The sequence below is a fragment of the Herpailurus yagouaroundi genome, unplaced genomic scaffold, assembly GCF_014898765.1.
Source record: "Herpailurus yagouaroundi ecotype Mexico unplaced genomic scaffold, PumYag 142, whole genome shotgun sequence".
NCBI lineage: Eukaryota > Metazoa > Chordata > Mammalia > Carnivora > Felidae > Herpailurus > Herpailurus yagouaroundi.
Genome location: NW_024412397.1, coordinates 39745412 through 39766400, shown reverse-complemented (window position 1 = coordinate 39766400; position 20989 = coordinate 39745412). Strand labels below are relative to the sequence as shown.

The following is a 20989-nucleotide window of genomic DNA, read 5'->3' as shown; positions in this document are numbered from 1 at the left end:
CCAGGTTAATCAAAAAGACTTGTATTATTTCAGTTGCTTTTTGTAGGTACCTGGGTATTTAAGGTACTGGTAAAATTCTGAGTTGTTAAACCATTTCCTAATATAAGGAGGAATGTAGAATTGGGAAAAAAAAAATGGAAGCAGCATATGTCACTTTTGTATAGATTTTAAAAGGTTATCTACAAAAAATCATCTGTGGCAGCGTGCTTTTCCTAGTTTTTTTTTTTTTTGAAGGACTGATTTTACAGTAAGTAAATCTGTTGAAATTCCAAGTTATAAGTAACAGTAGTAATACTTTAGGACTCTGAAAGTATTTTAAATGTTTTCAGTTGCCAGTACATCTCCATAAATCATCATTTTTTAAAAATAATATAGAAAGAGGAGTCGTCATGCCCAGCTGATGGAACATTGGATTTAGGCTGTGAGTCTGAACTGGATGGCGCAGAAATGGCAGAGGCCAATGCCAGTGGAGAAGGAAATGGAGGTAAGTGTGATGAACTTTAAGATATAAACCTTACTCTTAGAAATTACATAGAAGTCCAGTAATTCACAGATTGAATTCCTGACCGTTATAGATATAATTTCTTCTCTACGTTTTTACCACCTGCTTAGATTCAGCATCAAGTAATTTTTATTCAAAAGATTATCACCTAAGAAAAATATGCATTTATTTGCTTTTTGTTTTAGTTATTTTTTAAAGTATGGACTTTTCTGGGTAATATTCTCAAGTGCTCTCAGTATATTTCTCCTGTAAGATGAGGGTGTTACTGGGGGTATCCAGTGGTTTTATTCTTATGTGAGACAAAGAATGCTGTTTTGTCTCTGATTGTGTCTCTTTTTTCCTGTGATCACAAGTAGTTTGATGATGTTAGTATTCCTAACAATGAAACAAGGGCCAAATAAGTTATGTTCTTGTGAAACCCTTTTGAAAAGTGAGCAACCCTTCCAGATTTCTAAGGGGGCATTTTCTGCCTCTGAATTCTGCCCATGTTAATTCATTTTTATCTTTCTCAAGACGTGCATTATGATTGCATTAGTGTATATAATTCCTGTACTGCAGTTTTAGCGAATCTTTGTTCCACAAATGCTGCTGTACTTTTTCCTACCCTACCCACTAGTCCCACAAAGTGGACCCAGATCATGATTCAGGAGGAAGACTGTGTCATTAAAGCCTCTGTTGGTGGACTCATAGAAATCAGTAAATTATCTTTACACAAACAAATCTTAAAGGATCCTTGCAGAAATATCGTATTTCAGTAATAGCCCAAAGCCATTCATTTTATTAACGGCCACACATAGTCCCTTTGTATTCTGACTGGATACTCCTGCCCTGTAAGTTGGTATGATTTCTGATAGTCCCCAGGAGACTGATTTTGCTTCAGTGCCGATCTGATCTGCAATAGAGGTTGTGAATTAAAGTAGGAAACACAGATTCTTAATAAAAGGGCTGAAGTTAGCTTTGTGGACTTTTTTTTTTTTGAGAACCAACTCTCACTGAATTTGAGGTCCCTATTCTTACACCTTTTGAAAACTCACCTCACCCCCATGCTATCGTTGTGGTAGTACTGTGAATTTTGACGGGGCCTTGTGGTTACAGAGAGAACAAGGCAGAGATGCACAGCAACTTCTGGCCTTCTGGAAGGGCTGCTAAATGGAGCAAACTGTTCTCCTTCAGAAAGATGAAGGGGAATCTTACTGGATTATCCCTCTTGTTGCACTACTGGCTTCAATGGGCACTTGTGTTTCTCTCTCTCTCTCTCAAACTATTGAGCTTCTATGTGTCCTGTACTATTTTCAGCACTGCAGTTACAGCAGTAAAAACAAGAACAAAAAGAGACCTCCCCTGGGTCTTAGATGGGTAGAGATACAGACATGAAGCAAAATAAATATGTAAAATGTATAGCTTCTTCAGTTCCAAAAAAGTGATATGGGGCAAAATAAATGAGATAAGAGTCAAAGAAAGGGGTACATTTGAGAAAGATCTGAGGGGAATAAGGAAGGCAGCAGGTATCTAAGGATGAAGAGTTCTAGGTGAAGAAGCAGCAATTATAGAGGCCTTGAAGCAGGAGAGTTCCTGGAATATTCCAAAAACATCAAGAGCCTAGTGTGGTTGGAGGCCAGGGTGAGCAAAGGAGAGGATGGTAAGATACAAAGTTAGAGAAGTTATGGGGCCAGATATTATGGTGCCTTGATCTTGCCTTTTGCTTTGAATTAGATGTTCAACTCTTGTAGGGTTTTGAGCTAGAGAGACAATGAGCTCACATAGATTTTAGCAGAAGCTAAAGTATAGCAGGAGTACTAATTACAAAAACATATATAGAGGGGAACAAGGACAAAAACCAGAGACCAGTTAGAAAGCTTTTGCCATAATCAGATAAGAGTTTGAATAAAAAGAGTAGCAGTGGATGTGCTGGAAAGTGATTGGATTCTGGATATATACGAAGCTAGATCTAACAGGAGCTGCTAAAATTAGTATGGCTATGAAATAAAGAAAGGAGCTGGAGATAACCCCCAAATTTGAGTGTGAGCAGGTAGACGAATTAGCATTATCTTTAACTTAGATGGAAAATCTGCAAGAGAATTAGTTTAGGAGACAGAACTGTTGATAGGGAGCTCAGTTTGGGACATACTAAGTATGACCTTCATTTTCAACACCCAGGTGGATGTGTTAAATAATTGGATTTATCAGTCGTGAATTCATGGGGAAGATCTTGCTGGAGATACACATGTAAAAGTGGTCAGTTTATAGATGATATTTAAAGATAAGAAACAGATGAGATCACCAAAGAACTGAAGGCAGATAGAAAAGAGAAGAAGCCTAAAGACTGAGCTCACGGGCACTTGAATTTTAAGAACTTGGAGAAATTATAGGAAATAATTACAACAAGTGCGACTAAAGATAAATGGATAGAAGAACATGTCTGTCCTGGAAACCAAGTGAAGAAAGTGTTTCTGGGGAGGAAGCACCTTAAATGTACCAAATGCTTTTGATGGATCAGCTTATAGTGAAGACTGAGAATAACCATTGGATTTAGCTTTGTGAGGTTGGGGATGAACTTGGCAATGACAATTTCTGTCCACTGCTGAGACTGCAAGCCTGAGTGGAGTGGGTTCCAGAGAATAGGAGGACAGAAATTGGAGTCCCCAAAAGATAGTTCTTTCAAGGATTTTTGAGATAAAGGGAAGGTGTGAAATGGGAAAATGGCCAGAAGGGAAAGTGGAATCAAAAGAAAGTCGTTTTAGGGCACCTGGGTGACTCAGTCAGTTGAGTGTCCAGCTCTTGGTTTTGGCTCGGGTCATGATCCCACAGTTTGCGAGTTTGAGCCTCGCAGTGCAGAGCCTGCTGGGACTTTCTCTCCCTTTCTCTCTGCCCTTTCCCCCTTCTCTCAAAATAAATAAATATATTTTTTTAAAAAATAAAGTTTTTTTTTAATATGAGAGATAAGTATTAGAATAATTCTAATTATTCTAGATAATGAGGATATTGAGTTGATATCCTCAACTGGATGAGGATGAGGAGAATCCAGTTGAGGAGGAGAATGTGATAATGAGGAAGGTGACCTGTGGCCGTGTGCTTGATTAGATGAGAGGAAATGGGATCTATTAACTGGATGAAGAGATTGGCCTTTATAAGATTGTTTGATTTGGTGTTCTAGAGAAAATGAGTTAGAAGGATAGGTGATGTGAGTGGAATGCACGAAATTGAGGTTAGGACGATATTATGGAATTTATGTCTGAGATGAGAGGAAAGGAGGAAGGGGGCTAGGTTTAAGGCTGTCATGAATGGTTAGGCAGTGTGTGCCCTCTTCAGAGTGGCCTGACTGAAGGGACCATTATCAGTGGCTGAAATTCAGCAGCCCTCTGTTTGCTCAGCCTAGTACTATGGGATGGAGCTGGGTCTCCTTGGAGGAAACGTTGCTTTTTCTTCTTTGCACAAAGACGTAGAGGCTGGTGGTAGCCCAGGTGTAAAGTATTAGAGAATCATCTGTGTGGATTTTGAAACAGGCAATTATGTTAGAACTAGCATTGAAAGGGTGTGACATTTAGGAGTTAAAATCTTCAAAACATGAAGAGGGGTAACCCAGGAGTTGGTAGATGAGTGCAGGAAGGAGCGGTAGTTGTTACTATGGCCTGATGGAGTGAGAGAGCATGCTGGAGGCGTCTAATAAGCAGCAAGGGGAAACAGAGACCACCTATCCCATTTCCAGTCCCAGTAGTACAAGATGTATGGAAAAGAGAGGGACTTCTGCCTGAGAGGCTTCCAGGGAAAGTGGCAGTGTTCACTGGAGAGAGTCAGGTTTTTTTGTAGATCCAAGATGTGAGTGGAATATTCTGAGAAGAGATGGAGGTTAATGGGAGATTTTGCTAAATGACTAATTCGGAATTTCAGAAGAAACAGTGGGAGGGTTTTAGTGGCTGGAAAGGGGTGGAGACAGGGTGAGAGCACTCAGCCAATAACCAAAATAAAGCAGGATGAGTAAATTCCCCTAATTTGAAATGTGGATAGGTACTTCACACAATAACACATACCCACACATCTCCAGCTAATGTGACCAAGACTAGATTTTCTGGTTTCTCCTTTGAAGTTGCATTAGAGAAATTGCTTTGGGGAATCACTGAACGGACAGTAAACAGCTTATTTCCTTGAATATTCCTTGACTTTTACACTTTTGCATCTTATGGCAAACCACAAATGCTTCTTTTAGGATAACTATATTTCCTATCCACGTAAATACCATATTCTTCTGTTTATAGCCCATGAACCTTATCAGACTTAGATATTGAAAATATGAATGCCTCTAAGACCCAGCCTCTGTAAGTTGTTTACATGTATATGGTTTAATCCTCACAACATTCTTATGAGATAATTAATCTTTCTAGGCTCTGTTACTTTTATTTTTCTCTTTCTTCCTTCCTTGCTTGGAAGGAATCTTTCTTTCTTTCTCTCTCTCTCTCTCTCTCTTTCTTTCTTTCTCTCACCTGTGAGAAGACAAACTTAGGTATGTTAAATATCTCATCCAAGTGGTAAGCCAGGTACATGTATGTGACACCAAAAGCCAGGCTCTAACCACTGTGAACTCTCTTGGAATCACAAGGAACGCTAATGGCCAGGAGTCATTGCTACAGTTTGCTTTTCCAACATTTGTTTAAATCTATTCTGATTATAGACTTGAGAACTTGACAAAGAGGAACCCCTGGCTTATCCAAATTAAGGAGTAGGGTATCACATGATTTCTTACAAATTGATAGTAAAGTCCTGAGCCAGTTCAGGTGGTTTCCTTGCTGAATCTGTTTCTAATACATATTTGAACCAGAAATTAGAATGGATGCAAGTTCTGCACTTCTTACAGCTGTACAAATATACTTTGAAAATATAATCAGAGAGTGAAGGTGGGGATGTGTGGACCTGGGAGCCAGGGCAGAGGGGAGAGGGGGAGGGAAAGGGGAGGGTCCCACCATCTGGTTTTTTTCTTCTCCTCTCTCATTCCTCCTTTGGGATGAAAGAGCCGGAAGTGCTGATGTGAATAATAACTATCAATCGGTAACATCGCCTTGTGGCAATCCAGAGAGTAAGCTATTATAGAGTTATTTCAAATTAATAAAGATCAACTGACATCCGCTGCACCATTAAAGAGGGTAAGCAGAGAAATATTTTTTAAGTATTTTTAATATATTTTAAAGTTGTATTTGTTTTAAAAAGCCCTTACAAAAAGTGGTAATAAGAAATCTTAGCAGCTTAATTCCAGTCAGTAATATTTGAATCTTTAGATTTGAGATAATAACAGTAATGCTTTAGTCCTCCTCTTACAGTCAGTTGGCCAGAGAAACATTCTTATTAAATGGGTGATCTCTTGCCAAGGTATTTTGTTTTAAAGTTCTGTTGAAAATTTTACAGAGTGGAGGAAGTGGTATATTATTGATTATAGAATTTACAAGACACAGAACTATAGTTACGTTTCTTTGACTCCTACTAAACAGTTTGTCAAGTTAATAAGAATTAGACATGCAGACTCAAGAAGGTAAACTCTTCAGATTTTACAGGCTTTAGCGATAGAGATTGAAGAGTGATTTAGGTGAATCACTTGATATATCTTTGTTGACAACCCATGACCATTTATGCCAATATAAGTATAGATCTATGTCACCCAAAGAAAATATTTTGAATTTTATGGGCTATTTTAGTCAGAGATTTATGGGTATATTTGTGTCTGAGTTGTTTTCTGAGGATAATACATTGGTATATCATGAGTTTGCTCACACATATTAAGTTGACTTACAGTGCATTGCTGGCTGCAGAACCCATACATATTTTATATGAAATGATCGTATCACTACAGAGCCTTCACTCTCTTCACCTTCTATTTATAACTTGTTATGAACAAGAAAAAAATGAATTTCTCTTTTCGTGGCCCTAATTTATATTGCATGTTTAAAATCAAAAGCAACCATCCTACTATTTAAAAGGAAAAAACTGGAGAATGTACAATTTTCATCCACAGAGATCAAAAAAGGTTCTGCTTGTTATTAACCCTAATGGCTTTCAGGGAGGAAGCAGCACTCTAGCAGGGGAATTAGTATTTTAAAAGTCTCTATTTAGGGGAAAAATTATAGAGAACATATATCCTATGTTTTAGCCCTTAGATCCCAGGGTAAATAATGATTCCAACATTTGAAGAATTTTATATGGTCTTTTTTCATTATTCTTTATGGCCAGCTTTATAAGTGGGTTTCTGATTGTATGATTCTTGGCAGAGTTGTGTTAACTTAATGAAACATTATTCAGCTCACTCTTTGTTTTCGTTGGCTCAGAGGCCACAGTTTAAGGGGTCTTTTTTCAGAAGTGAAAAGTGCTTTAAGATGGCCTGAAGTGTGTGGATAGGATCTCTGTTGAGACATCAATTACATACAGATGAGGAGCTTCCTGGAGGAAGTGAGAAGTGTACTAATGAAGCTGTAGGTGCCCTCAGGGAGCAGTCACACTGACAGTTTATCAGTGGCAATTTTATATAAGGGGTTGGGGAGAAGAAAATGAGGGGACGGTGGAGCTGTGAAGGCAGTGTCTTGAGCAACTTTGGAAGATTTTGCTAATGTAGGTGGTGTCTTTTTCCTTGTGGTGGTATTGGTCTGGTCTTGCTGGAGATTTTTCAGTAGCTAGTCTGTGATTGCTCCTGTGTGGTTTTACATAGGATAGCCTCTGTGTTCATGATTAATTTCTACCTGACAGCCATTCCTAGAATGAATCTGGCAGATGAGGGAATCTTGCAGATGACGCTTTCAATGACTGGACCAGTTCTCCTCCTTTTCTTAGGTTAAGCTAATTGGTCTTCTCTTTCACATTTCTTTTTCCTCAACAGCTTTGCTAGCTCTTGGAGACACCTGTTCTACATTGGTGGCCTAGAGAAACTTAAGTATGGGAAAATTATATTGTTTTAGTTACATATGGAAGGAAATACGGGGGAAAGAGAATACTCTTCACAGTCAGAAATGACCATTGGCAGGATATCAAGCCTCCTCTGCCTCCTCTTTCTTATTCTTCCTTCTTTCATCCCAGCCCACAGCATTCATGACTTCGAGTTCATGCAGCCTGGCTCTCAAGCCAGCATTTGACTTAAACCAGTCAATTCAATTAGACATTATTCTAATAGTAAGTGTCCAGAGGGATAGGAATCTCACAGTGTCCTTTATATTTGTCTCTGTGTTGATAAGCTTTAGAGTCAAGAATTTTTTCCTTATGCTGATTTTTTTTTTTTTTTTGCTTTTAATTAAACTCATTTTCTGTTGTTTTTTTTTTAACTCTCCGGTGATGGAGAACAGCTGAGCATCATCTAGACCCCACCCCCTTCATCTCCTCCAAATAACTTATCCCAGCTCTTTTAAACATTACTTATGGATACTATTTTTCATTTCTTTTACCCATTAGGGACTTCTTTTTGTTACATACTTCCCCTTGAACTGTGGACTTTGTTCCTGTATAAATGGATTTTGGTCACTTTTAATAGCCTAGAGTGATGGAAGAAAAGGAAGTTTTCTAAGTGCAGATAAAATGACCCATTTAAGTGTACTTTTCCCTTCTTTTCTCATGCTATGAGAAAAGTATTTCATAATATAAAGATTGGAAAGAGAGTGTGATCTCATAATAAAAGCAAACTCCCTCTCAAATAAAACCAGAATTAAATGTATTCCCTCAGTTACTCATATTAACTAGCGAAGCTTCTATCTGATTTATTAGTTTATAATTAGTATATAGGAACAAAGCACCTATTCTTTAAAGAGTAAAGTACTTTTTTTCATTGATGCCAGATTATGCATTCTCTCCTTTTTTTATTTATTTATTTTTTTATTATTATTTTTTTTAATGTTTATTTATTTTTGAGACACAGAGAGACAGAGCATGAACGGGGGAGGGGCAGAGAGAGAGGGAGACACAGCATCGGAAACAGGCTCCAGGCTCCGAGCCATCAGCCCAGAGCCTGACGCGGGGCTCGAACTCACAGACCGCAAGATCGTGACCCGGCTGAAGTCGGACGCTTAACCGACTGCGCCACCCAGGCGCCCCCATTCTCTCCTTTTTAAAGCAACAGTGTATAACCATTTCTCAGCAAACCACCTCGGTGCCTTATCTAGCTCCCTTTTTATTGTGTACTGGAGTTATCTTTTATGTGTCAAAATATAAAGTACTTAGTCGTGATGCCCACGAGTGAAGGAAACATTTACCCTTGACCTGTACCAACATTTTAATGATATTTTCCCTGCCTGCTTCTTGATATTTCTCATTTCCTAAGTGGATTTTGCTGTATTTCTGTGTAGATGTTTCAAGAACCTTATACAGTGTAGAAGATCACAGGTGTTGTGTAGTGTAAAAGAAATAGCTTCTACTGTTCCCCCCCCCCCCCTTCAGGCAGCTCATTGTGTTATTACTCTCCCTAATTCTGAGAAAGGAATTTATATTGGTTCTGTGGTAGGAATGGATTAGGTGGTGAAAGGCTAGTACCTATAGGAAGTGCTTTTCCTATTAAATCCTTACTTCTGGTTTGAGTTTCTATTTTGACTATAAAGGGATATTTTTTTATGGATATCCAGAGATATTAGTGTAACTGAAAGGCTCTGGTGATAAATTGAGTGCCCATAGAAGGGATTCCCATAGTTGTACCTTCAGTGCGCAAATGTTCCTCCTAGTTACCTGTGGAGCTTCAGTGTCGCGTCCAGGGCAAACCGAAATATCTGTGAACCATTTACAGACATTGCAATGAAACTGCAGTCTGTCCAGTTCCATAATATCAGAGGAGCATCACTTGCAGCCTATGATATCAGCCTGATTACGTCTTGTTGGAGCGTGTTGTCACTGATAGACATTGCTAGTGTAATTACCATATGATTCACCATTCCCTTTGTTTTATTTTGCTCCCTTTTCTGCAAACCTCTTCTGACTAAAGACAGGGCATTTTTGAGCTAATGGTACAGTAAAAATTTCAGTTATATTAGCTATATCTTACTCATAGATGATAGTGCAAATATTATCAAGTATCAATACCTACAGTGTTTAGTAGACAATTTCTCCCTTGAAATTTTCTTAGGGAAAAATTGCTGTTTTCTTTATTTTATTGCTAGTGTTTCTCTACTTAATTGCTGGCCTTTCTTGGCAACTCATCCACTTTGAGTTTTGTCTTTTATTGCAATGAGGGAAGTTGTTTAAATCCAGATATCTATACCCATCTTGCAATAAGGAATGCTTTTAGAGAGGGGAGTTCTCCTTAGTCTGGATCCAAAAATAATTAAGGAATTACCTTTTCTCTGAAAGAAATGGAGTCAAATGGATGTGATTTGGGGGTCAAATGGATTTGCCTGGTCCTCATTAAGTCATTTAAAAGTTTTTGGCATGTATTTTGTTGCCATGTATATCTGGAACGTCTGATACGAACAATTTCAAATGTAAGTATGATACATAAAACATACATAATCCAAACATAAGCTTTTTTTATTATTTGTCATGTGGGGATACTTTTGAATTATTTACTTACCGATCTTTCAGAACAAATTTTAGTTATCACTGGTAGGTTTTCGTACACTTGGTTTTCCTCACATAGAATTAAGATCTTTATATCCTTGTTCTTAGAAAAAATACATTTTTAAAAAGCTTTATCATCTCAAAGTCAGGTGTTGGGTTTTATTCACTGCTTTCCCCCCTGCATTTTAAACAGCGCTTGGCATAAAGGTGTTCAGTAAAAGTTTTGCGACCAAATGAATGATTCATAAATAAGCTTCCTCTAAGACTTCGTTCTCTTTTGAAATGTGATTGAATTCTAACCATGTGTCACTGTGTTATCCCTAACATACTCTGTGCTCTTCAATTTAAATTGTTTATTTATAAAACCTGTATTAAGCTTATAGTGTATAGCAGGATTATTTCTACAGAAAACTGTTTTGATTTGAGAGCATCTAGTTTGATCAGAAAATTGAATGGGAGTAACTGGAGGGAGAACTGATAGAAATGGAATGGATCAAAGGCTGCTCTTCTTCCTGCCTGAGTTAGACCTTCAAACACCAGTTACCTCTGATAGCCTATTACTTACTGTGTAGTTTAGTGGGATGCAGCAATTAATATCTTATCTTTGTTGCAGTGACTATATTGTGCACAGATCGTGGTCTGTGTTGTAGTTCTGCCCTCCTATAGCTCCTGCCATTTTAAGTAAGCGTTGTGATTTCTAATTTTGACTTTTAAATTATCTTTATTTTTATTCCACTATGCAAAACCTCCAAACTGTGACTTTCCTTTTAAAATAAGGCAACAAGTAAGGATGGCAGAAGGGAGTTTATCTGCATTGAATGGCAGGTCATGTGACTTTCCACTGACCTTCATAGGATGTTTTGTGGTTTGGTTTTCATATTTTCCCTAATTGACTTTAGGATAATTACAATTTCCTAAGATAAAAAAAAAAAATTCACTTCTTGTATATGCTTTTCCATAACAATAAACTGTGCTTTGCTGACATCCCCATTCACGACTTCTTAGTAAAAGCCATAATTGGGGGTGCCTGGGTGGCTCAGTCGGTTGAGCGTCCGACTTCGGCTCAGGTCATGATTTCACGGTCTGTGAGTTCGAGCCCCACGTCGGGCTCTGTGCTGACGGCTCGGAGCCTGGAGCCTGCTTCACATTCTGTGTCTCCCTCTCTCTCTGCCACTCCCCCGCTCATGCTCTGTCTCTCTGTCAAAAATAAACAAACATTAAAAATTTAAAAAGCCGTAATTGAAAGTTAACATTAAAAATAGATACTTTAGATAAATCTAATGAAAATCAAATTTCACAGTTTAGTTTAATAAACTTTTATAGATCAGCTGCTCTGTGCCTATCTTTGCACATAAGTAAGTCCTGAGTCGCTGAAGCTGTGGGTGGTGAGGCAGGCAGAAGCACCAGTTGCGGTGAATGCCATGAATTCATACACTAAGTTCCAAGGAAACATGGAGGAAGGAGGAGTAAGCCTACCTCAGAGACTGGCACAGTCAGGAAGGCTTTGGGGAAAGCTGTTTGAGTTTGGTCTGCCAAGGTGAATTTGCTAGGCAAAGAGAGGGAGAAGGGGATTCGAATGAGGAATGATTAGAACAAGCACAATAAATACAGCAAGTCACTGTGTTCAGGAAATACCACAGGGTCTCAGTCGGCTGGATCCGAGACGATGGGAGTTGGGGAGGCAGACAAGATGTGAAACTAGAAAGAGAGACAAAGTCAAGGTGGCATTCTGTTTTCTCCCTTCTTTAGGTCTCGGTTTAAAGGTCAAAGCCCTCCTGTACCCTTTTCAGTGGGTTAGTAATTACATTGTGGGGAGAATGTCCTATACCTTCTCTCTGTCACGCAGCTTTAAAAATAGGAGCTCTGACCCGTATTTTCTATTCAATTTCATTTTCAAGTTGAATGGTGAATGACAAAGGGGAGAGAGGAGGACAGCATGGAGACTCTAGAGTCAGAAATCCAGTCTTGCTGGCCAGTCACCAGTTTCTCCAGCCTTCAGGACTGTTTCATGACGACCTGTAATCCTCCCTTTCTCTTTGCTCCTGAGCCTTCTAAGTAGAATATTTTGAATGAGGGCTTTGGGAATGTGTGTGTTAGTGAGATTGGAAGTGGTTGACAAACAAATACTGATAATCTCATTACCTGTTTGAATTTAAAGCCAGCAGATGAGCACTTAAGTATGTCTTTGGCTTTGCCTAGTTTTGGCAGCCAAGCAAATCGTAGACAGAAATAATACTTCTGTACCTTTTAAAAAAATGTCTTCTTGTCTTTGGTTTTTGCACCTATGGGAAGGGCAGGCAGTCTTGGAGGGTTTTGAGGTATAAATCCTGACATTCATTTTGTGATCATGCCAGTGAAGTTAGGGGGAAAAAAATCTGCATTCGTTTTTGAATACCAAGAACATATCACTTTCTAAGCTGCATGTCAGTGTTTGATATTTATTGGATAAAACATCTGCCCTAATTCTTCAGTTTCCTGCTTTCTGTTATAATTTCACATACAAGGGATTTCCCCTGGTCCTTCCTTTACCATTAGTTTTTCTTTGGCTTGTATTTCATAGGCCAGACTCAGTCCCTTATATAAATATTCAGGCAACTGTTTAAAATGAGCCCTGTATTATTTATTTATCACATCTGTTATTAAGAAAGCTGCAAGAATTAAATAAAAGTGAAAACCGTGTGTTTTGTCAGAATATGAATCTGCGTGAACCTCCACAATCCAGCTACTTAGTGAGTGTTTTTCGATTCAGCCACCCTCACCAGATACATGGCAGAAGAATGAATAAAATCCTCATATGCGCGTGCTAGGGGTCTATTTTTGTCAGTGCACACATATACACACACAGCACACACAGGCATGTACACACCACACATGCAGGTGCATTGTTTGGAGCTTATGGATGCATTGCATTGGGCATTTTAGTCTTTCCTGTCTTTGTTCATTTTATTCTTGATGTTTTTCCTTAAAAATAAGGTATTTGGTTTTTTTAACCCAAAGGAACACTCACTTAGAGATTTTATTTTCTATTTTATTTACTTAAAAATATTTTTTTTAATGTTTATTCATTTTTTCAGAGACAAAGCGTGAGCAGGGGAGGGTCAGAAAGAGAGAGGGAGACACAGAATCTGGAGCAGGCTCCAGGCTCTGAGCTGTCAGCATAGGGCCCAAAGTGGGGCTCAAACTCACGGACCGTGAGATCATGACCTGAGCTGATGCTTAACCGACTGAGCCACCCAGGTGCCCCCTTGTATTTACTTTTTTAAAGATTCTATAATTATGTTACTAGAAATAAATAATTAGGGGAAAAATGGTTTTGTCCCAGGAGATAGGAGCAAGTTCCAAAAGAGGGGATCAGGGAGGAAATAAACTATATAGGAAGGAGTCCTCATGATGCTTCTCTCGAGTGTAGGATGGACTGGAAGATAGAGCAAAATAGAATTTAGTGGAAGGAAAATGAGTCATTTTGAGAAAAAAAACTTCATAGGATTCCTTGATGCTGTTTCGTTTTATCGCCCTGCCCTCCATCTGAAATTCTGGGCTCTAAGTTGAGCAGAATCTTCCTTTTGGAAGCACAAAATACATGTGAATCACTATTGACATAGCGCAGTAGTGAATTTAAATCCAACAATGCAATATATTTTCTGATACTGAAATAGGTATCATGATATTCAGTGACTTCCTAGGTCAGAGAGAAATAGAGTGAGTTGTAAGGTACCTGTCATCCTCAGGAAGGAGAGCTGTGTACTGCTTATTGCTGCAGTCAGAAGAATATGAGGGGAATAGCAGGCTTCAATTACATACGTACTAATTCGGTATTTGTCATTTAAAAAAAATTAAAAATTTTTATTGGGAGGGACAGAGAGGGAGAGAGAGAATTCCAAGCAGGCTGCATGCTCAGTGTAGAGCTGCATGTGGGGCTCGATCCTATGACTGAGAGATCATGACCTGAGCTGAAATCAAGAGTTGGACACTTAATCAACTGAGCCACCCAGGTGCCCCAGCATTTGTCATTTTTTGATCCTGCTTCACTGGAGTTTACCTTTGAAAGACTTAGGAATAAAAGTACTTCCTAATAAGCAAATTGGTAAATTTGTGTAGATGTTCAATATGCAGAAGCATTCTCCTGTTTTCCATAAATTCCCTAAAATCCATGGACTGCGTTTTGTTCTCCTTTTTAACTAATCAGTAAGTTTCCATTTGTCTAGGTGGAAATACTACTCTAAGAACGTGAAGTAATAAGACGCATTTGTTAATGCCCACTTTGCTTGTGGCTCGGCTTTGAGGCCCGTGCAGTTGGCATCATTTGGCCTGTTGGCCACATTCCTCTCAGTTCCCGGTTTGTTACACTTCATAGAGACCTCAGAACATCGAAAAGACCATGTGTATAATCACTTTAAAAGTCAGTTTATCTTTGGAATGTAAACCGATGATTGATTTCTAATCTTTCTTGAGTAAGATTTGGCAGTGTGTTAAGATTTAAGTGATCATTTCAGGGAGAAAAACCTAGGAGCCATAGTTCATGCAAGCAGTGTTATAAAATGTTTCTTAACTACAACGATTAGAGTGTTTTAAGGAAAAATGTCGTATGGTATCACCTGATCTTTAATTCAGGGGCTTCTCTGACTCCATCCATGGGCAAATCCTTTTGTGTCTTCAACCCTAGTACTCTCTGAGCCGTTCGCTCTCATGTTTATTCATGTCGGTGACTAAATGACTTGATCTCCCTGCCCTTATTAACTTCCTGTTACAGCACTTTCAACAGGATGCAACTAAATTAAACTTCTTTAGACAGTAAGTTTTTGCATCAGTTGTGGGGCTTTGAGGCCGAATATTTTAAGTGGGAAACTATGGGTCTGGCCCAGGCTCCCATCTCTGCTATTTTGTTGGCTGTGATACTATTGACAAGTAGTTGAGCCTCTCTGAGCTCTAGTTTTCTCTCTCAAAAACAGAGACAATGCCTTTCCATCTTGCAAGGAAGCAGCAAGGAAGTGGCAAGGGTGAAATGAGATCACATATGTAAAGTGCTTGGCATTAATAACTAACAATTATTTCATGGTCCAAAACTTGTTCATTTTGTTTAGTAATCAGTACCTTGATTAATTTCTGTATTAAAAAAAACTTGACTAATTCTTTTTTTTCCTAACATTCTCTTTCATGAACCACATTTTTAATTTCTAGGCAGCATGTGCTTGAGTCTATCTAAAGCAGCTTTAGTGTTCTCAACACTATGCACGTGCATATGCTTCCATTTTTGACTAGAACAATTTTTACTCCTCCACCTGCCTCTAGAGCTCAGGTCAGAATCCTCTCAAGTTACTGTTCCTTGGAAATTTTCTTGGATTAATGTTAACCCTGGTGCCCTTAAAAAGTCATATTTTGAGCTTTTCCAATATGTTCTCAAGTTATTTTTTTCCATCTAACTTCCTCTTGCCTCCTGCCTTTGACATATGCCTCCATTCTGCCACTAATTACAGTGCTTCCTTACTTTGATTTTCCAAATAACTCTTTCCCCTCTGTTGTGCATAGAAAAGGGCCAGCGTCCGTGCTGCTGCCGAAGTTACTCAGTGGTTGACCTTTTCTCTCAGGTGGAAGGTTTGAGGACTGAAGAAGAGTTCTAGCTATAATCCAGGCATCATAGAGAAGAAAGTGAATGTGGGCCTTTGTCACCCATGACAGCAAGACATTGGCTCTTCTGCAGCCTTTTTGAAGAAAATGTCCTCTGTAGAATAGGTGACAGGAAAGCTTGACTCTGGTACAAGTGGGCAGATTACGTGGTAATCTAAAGAGGGCACGGTTTCCCTGAACACAGTTGTCTCAAATTGACATCCAGAATCTCGGATTTTATTTTTCCTTCTCCATGGTAGATGTCTTGGCCCATAGGAGAAGGTAAACGTGTCACAGTAGGCCGTAGAGTCTGTAGAAGGAGGGCTGGTAAATTAAAGAACAACATGGAGGTTGGTAGATTTGAAACAGTTTCGTTAATTTACATTGTTTCTTCAAAAATACTATGCATTGCCCAAGTCTTGAGGCACATGTTATGTTTTTCTTTTGTATGTCCACACAACAGCCCCATGACATAGAAATTATCATCAATTAGTGGGTAAGGAAACGGAGGTGTAGAGAGGTTACATGAAACTGTGGCCACACAGTTATTAACCGATCTCTTCTCTCAAATCTAGATGCTCTTCTTTTTACTGTGCTATTTGGCTTTATTTTAGGTATCCATTCTCAATTGGAGAGAAGCTCCAAGCGAGTTAATTACAGTGGGTATAAAAAAAGGAATTCAAATTAGTAATATCATTATCTCTCTGTGTCTCTAGTTTGTGCAAAGCAGGTAACTGATGAAGCATCTTCCACTCGAGATTCAAGTCTTGCTAACACAGCAGTGCAGAGCAAGTTAGTGTCTTCCTTTCAACAACACACCAAAAAGGCTCTTAAACAGGTAAGAGAGCTGGCATTTGTTCTTTGTTCTACCTTCTTAAGGTGTTATGTGGAGAAAGCAAAGTAGATAAGAACACAGCAATCAGAAAGCAACAGACGTGTCCTACGTTCAACCACTTCCATAATATTCTAACACTAATTTTACTCTGTGCTGAAAACTAGGAGAGGCTTGGCTGAGAACTTTGATGTAAAAAAGAAGAGGGAAAATGTCCTTGGAATCATAAAAACTTATATTAAGATTTTCTTGAGTAAGGTTTATAGTAAACATAGTGGGTTCATAAATGCATTGCATATGTTGAGAATAATGCCTCTGTGGTCTCATGTCTAACTGATAGCTGATGTAAAAAAATAAATAGATAATTTCTTTCTTGTTACTGAGATGCATTAAGTTACAAATAAGAAAAACAGTAATTGTGGCTTACTTTGAGCAAGAATGTCCATCAGTGAGTGTTTGGTTAATTTTGCAGTATCATCTTGATATTACATAAGCAGTCTTGAATTCTGCATCCTTGCCCTGAGATGGTGATGGGAGGGAATGGTTGTAAGATTGGCCTCCAGGCTTGCAACTCTCGGCAAGACACTTTTCTTCCCTGAATCTCGACTTTCTTCTCTAGAAAATGTGGAAAATAGTAGTACCTTTCACATGGGAATGACCTGAGGATCAAGTGAGGTGAGAAGTTGAAAGCACATGGTACAATGAGTGAACCGTTATAGTCACTCAGTAAATGTTAGCTATTGCTGCCGCACTGGCAGATTCTGAATTGTGTGTGCAAGAGGAGAGGAGATGCTGTGGTTAGATGGGGACATTGCAGGATGGTAATACTGTCAGTAAGTGGAAAGCTTATGTATGTGGCTGTTCATGTGAAAATTCATGGCTTTCCCTTGTTTAACTGCTTTCCTCTTACATATTTTATTTTGATCCTTTTTTTTTTTTTTGAGAGGGAGAGAGAGCCTGAGCAGGGCAGAGGGAGAGAGAGAGAGAGAGAGAGAGAGAGAGAGAGGGAGGGAGGGAGGGAGGGAGAGGGAGAGGGAGAGAGGGGAGAGAGAGAATCTTAAGCAGACTCCATGTTCATTGTGGATCCCTACACGAGGTTCGATCCCATGACCCTTGGATCATGACCTTAGCTGAAATCAAGAGTTGGACGCTTAACTGACTGAGTCACCCAGGCACTCCTGTTTTGATCCTTCTGTGACAGCCCCCTCAATCTCACCTCCTTCAGGCCCTTACCAAGTCTAGGAAGAGAAGTATCATTCTGGTGATAAATTTATAACAAGGGAAGAGAAATCATGTTTGTTTTTTTAAATTTTTTTTAATGTTTATTTATTTTTGAGACAGAGAGAGACAGCATGAATGGGGGAGGGTCAAAGAGAGAGGGAGACACAGAATCCGAAACAGGCTCCAGGCTCTGAGCTGTCAGCACAGATCCTGACGCGGGGCTCAAACTCACGGACCGTGAGATCATGACCTGAGCTGAAGTCGGACGCCCAACTGACTGAGCCACCCAGGCGCCCCGAGAAATCATGTTTTTTAAATAAAGTTAATTTTTTTTAAGTCTCACTAACCAGTAAAGTTCTTAATAGTCATATCCAATCTCCTAGACGTAGAATGTCTCCATGTACCTTCTCCTCTACTTCAAACAAGGACGCTTAGGAAAGAAACTCAACATTTTTGTACTGACTTAAAATTACTTTTCTATTCTCTACTAATTATCGAAATTGCAGTATTTCCTTTCATTGGTATTGTATTTAAGGTAATTAGTGTTGCATCAAATAATCTTTGGTGAGCTTGCCATTTCTGTCTTGTGAAATGTTTTAAATCAAAGAACAAAATTGAATTCAGTGTTGAGATCCCTTTTTAATTGACGAAATAAAGGATGGATGACAGGGAAGTCTGGGAAAAGGCTCATTCAGGCGGCAAATAGGATGCAGATAATAAAATACTAACCGGGATAGAACAAAGGATGCAAAGCTGGATACTGGTACTTGTAGCACTTAAGAAACATAGATACAATCATAAATGAAAGTCATACTTTTGAAGGGCAGCGATTTAAAAACTATGTACACTAGGAAACATCCCTGTATATGAATGTAAAGATAGAGATTCAAATCCATGTATTGTTATGTCCCATTATTTTTTACTTTCTGCATTTAGGCTTCATATTACTGGAACATGTTTCATATTACTGGAACATGTTTCGCCATTACTAAAACATTTTTTAACTTTGAGTTAGTGTTTTTGTTTTGCTGTAGAGCATGTGCTCATGGGAACTGCCACTTGCTTGCTTAGGATTTAAGCCTTGTTTTAAGAAACCTGTCCTGTAAGCTTCTTCATGTCCTAGAAGAGTATTAATTTCTTAAGATTTCGTATTATATAACCAAATAGCAAATTAGCTACAGTGAGAATATAGCACAATATGTAAAAGATATGCTAATGTTAGATTAATAATCAAATTCATATTGGAAATACATTTAGAAAAAAGCTGTTCTTGCAGAATTTTGCCCAGATTCCCTGTAATTGCTGAATTTCTTAAGACAGCATTTCAAAAATTGACTGAACATGAAGCATTTTAAATTGTAGCAGCCTCAGCAAATTTGCAGCTTTCTTTTCTTTTGGATAGTTGGATGGCTATGACCAAATAGAATTCGCTCTAAGTGTATGTATGTGTATGTATATATATATATATATATATGTGTGTGTGTTTTCTCTACTTGTGAATATGTTCTTGTGTGTATAAATGCACGTATAAGTCATAATCTCATGAATGCAGGGCCAGCTGAATGACCCTAATAATAATTACATTAGCTGATATTTACTTCTCTGAATTCTAGACATTATGCTCTGCATTTTATATATACTATGTCATTGAATCCTTATAGAAATCCTTTAATGTGTGTACTAGTATTCCCATTTTTCAGATGAGGAAAATAAGGCCCAGAGACTTTAGCTAACTTGCCCACAATTGTCCAGCTAGTGAGTTTGGGAGATGATATTTGAACCCAGAATCATAGTTTTAGATTCTTCCCTCTTAACGAATACTGCCTTTTAGCATATGGTATGTAGTATGTAGTATGATATCCAAGGACATTTACATTCTTCAGTATTTGTATAATGTAAGGAAAGCAAGACAGCAAAGTCCATAATCTTATTTTCGAACACAGACTGCTTATGCTCAGCGTCAACACTTATAATGGTAGACACTCAACTATATCAAATATATAGCTCTTTTTTTACTAGAAGTATATTCTGAGTCAGTAGGACTCTAGTAATATAAGTGTATATTGGCCCATGTGGAATCTTAGAAAGAAGTAGGTGGAAAAAAAGAAAATAAACAAAACCCAGTAGCTTTGTAAGACTAAATGTAGCAAAAAAAATAATAATAATTTAAAATAAGCCTTCATGCAAACTAAGCCAGACATGATTTCTCAGATCTGAGGCCCTGTCTCCGCCCCCACCACCACCCCCACCTGAAGCATGTTGCCATAGAGAGTGGCTCTGGTACTTCGCAGCACTCCGGATTGCAGTGTAATTATAGGCTGGACGATAGGGAGGCTAGAATGTCCCTTGCCTGTTGATACAGAATATTGTCATTGCTCCTAAATATTTGGGTCCCTTTTACTTTCTAATCATCAAAATGTTAGTTAGCATCATATGTTAGATACAATTACCTGAATAATATATTGTCATCTCAGTATTTTTTTCTGAATAAGCATATTCCAAATAAAACATAGTCAGAAGCCTCTGGAGAGTAGCAGATTGCTGATTATTACCCTGTTCCCTGTCTTCTTTCCACCTTGTTTTTTTTTTAGTTGTAATGATCTTAAAAAAGTATGAAATGATTAGATTTTGAATTTTAAAGAAGGATAATTAAGAGAGATTAAATTTCAGAAGTTTTTAAACAGCAGAATCAAATGTAACATTAAGGAAGGATGAGTCTGTTATGGGATGTAACATGGTGGAGAGTAGAACCTTTCTATGCTGTTGCTGTTGTTTTATTTGAGTTCCTTCATTATTTATTTAGGGTGGTAGACTTTTTTCATAAAGTGGCAGTTTTAGGCAGTTTTTCCCTCTTCATATCACAAAGCAGATATGGTCTTGGTATTTTGCTTTAGCTTTATATGTTTGACCACTACTGTGAAATTCCAAAGGTTATGTTGCGTGATGGCAGTTTCTGAACATGGGCGTGGACATTTATCATACTAGCAACAATGCAAGTTGGTGGTGCCTGACACAGCCAGCTGTTTTGTATGTGTGTATTTCTAATTATTTTAGCATTCACAGCATGTGGTATTTTCACATTTTTCAGTAAAGGACTTATTGCATTCAGTGCATTCTTAAGTTACATTGTTAGTGTTGTTTCTCTATTAAAATAAAGCAGGCATTCCTGGTTTATGCAAATTCCAAGTGAGCGCAGAGCCTGTGATTTTAGGTTTTATTTTATTTTTCATTACAGTAAAAACGAGAACCATTCCATTTTTTTTAGAGTTATCTGACAAGCCTTTCTGTTTACAAAATGAAATGTTTATTTAAAGGCTTTTTTTGGG

General features: G+C 38.3%; 1 protein-coding gene across 4 annotated transcripts in view; it reads left to right on the top strand.

Moving 5' to 3' along the window:
• The window catches only part of ASXL3 (ASXL transcriptional regulator 3), a 157039-nt gene that overhangs the window by 48120 nt on the left and 87930 nt on the right, over window positions 1–20989 (top strand). For all 4 annotated transcript variants that reach the window (XM_040479133.1, XM_040479131.1, XM_040479134.1 and 1 more), the window contains 2 exons: window positions 376–484; window positions 16327–16448. In XM_040479133.1, coding sequence (XP_040335067.1) covers window positions 376–484; window positions 16327–16448 — 231 coding nt within the window. The remainder of the gene's footprint in view (window positions 1–375; window positions 485–16326; window positions 16449–20989) is intronic.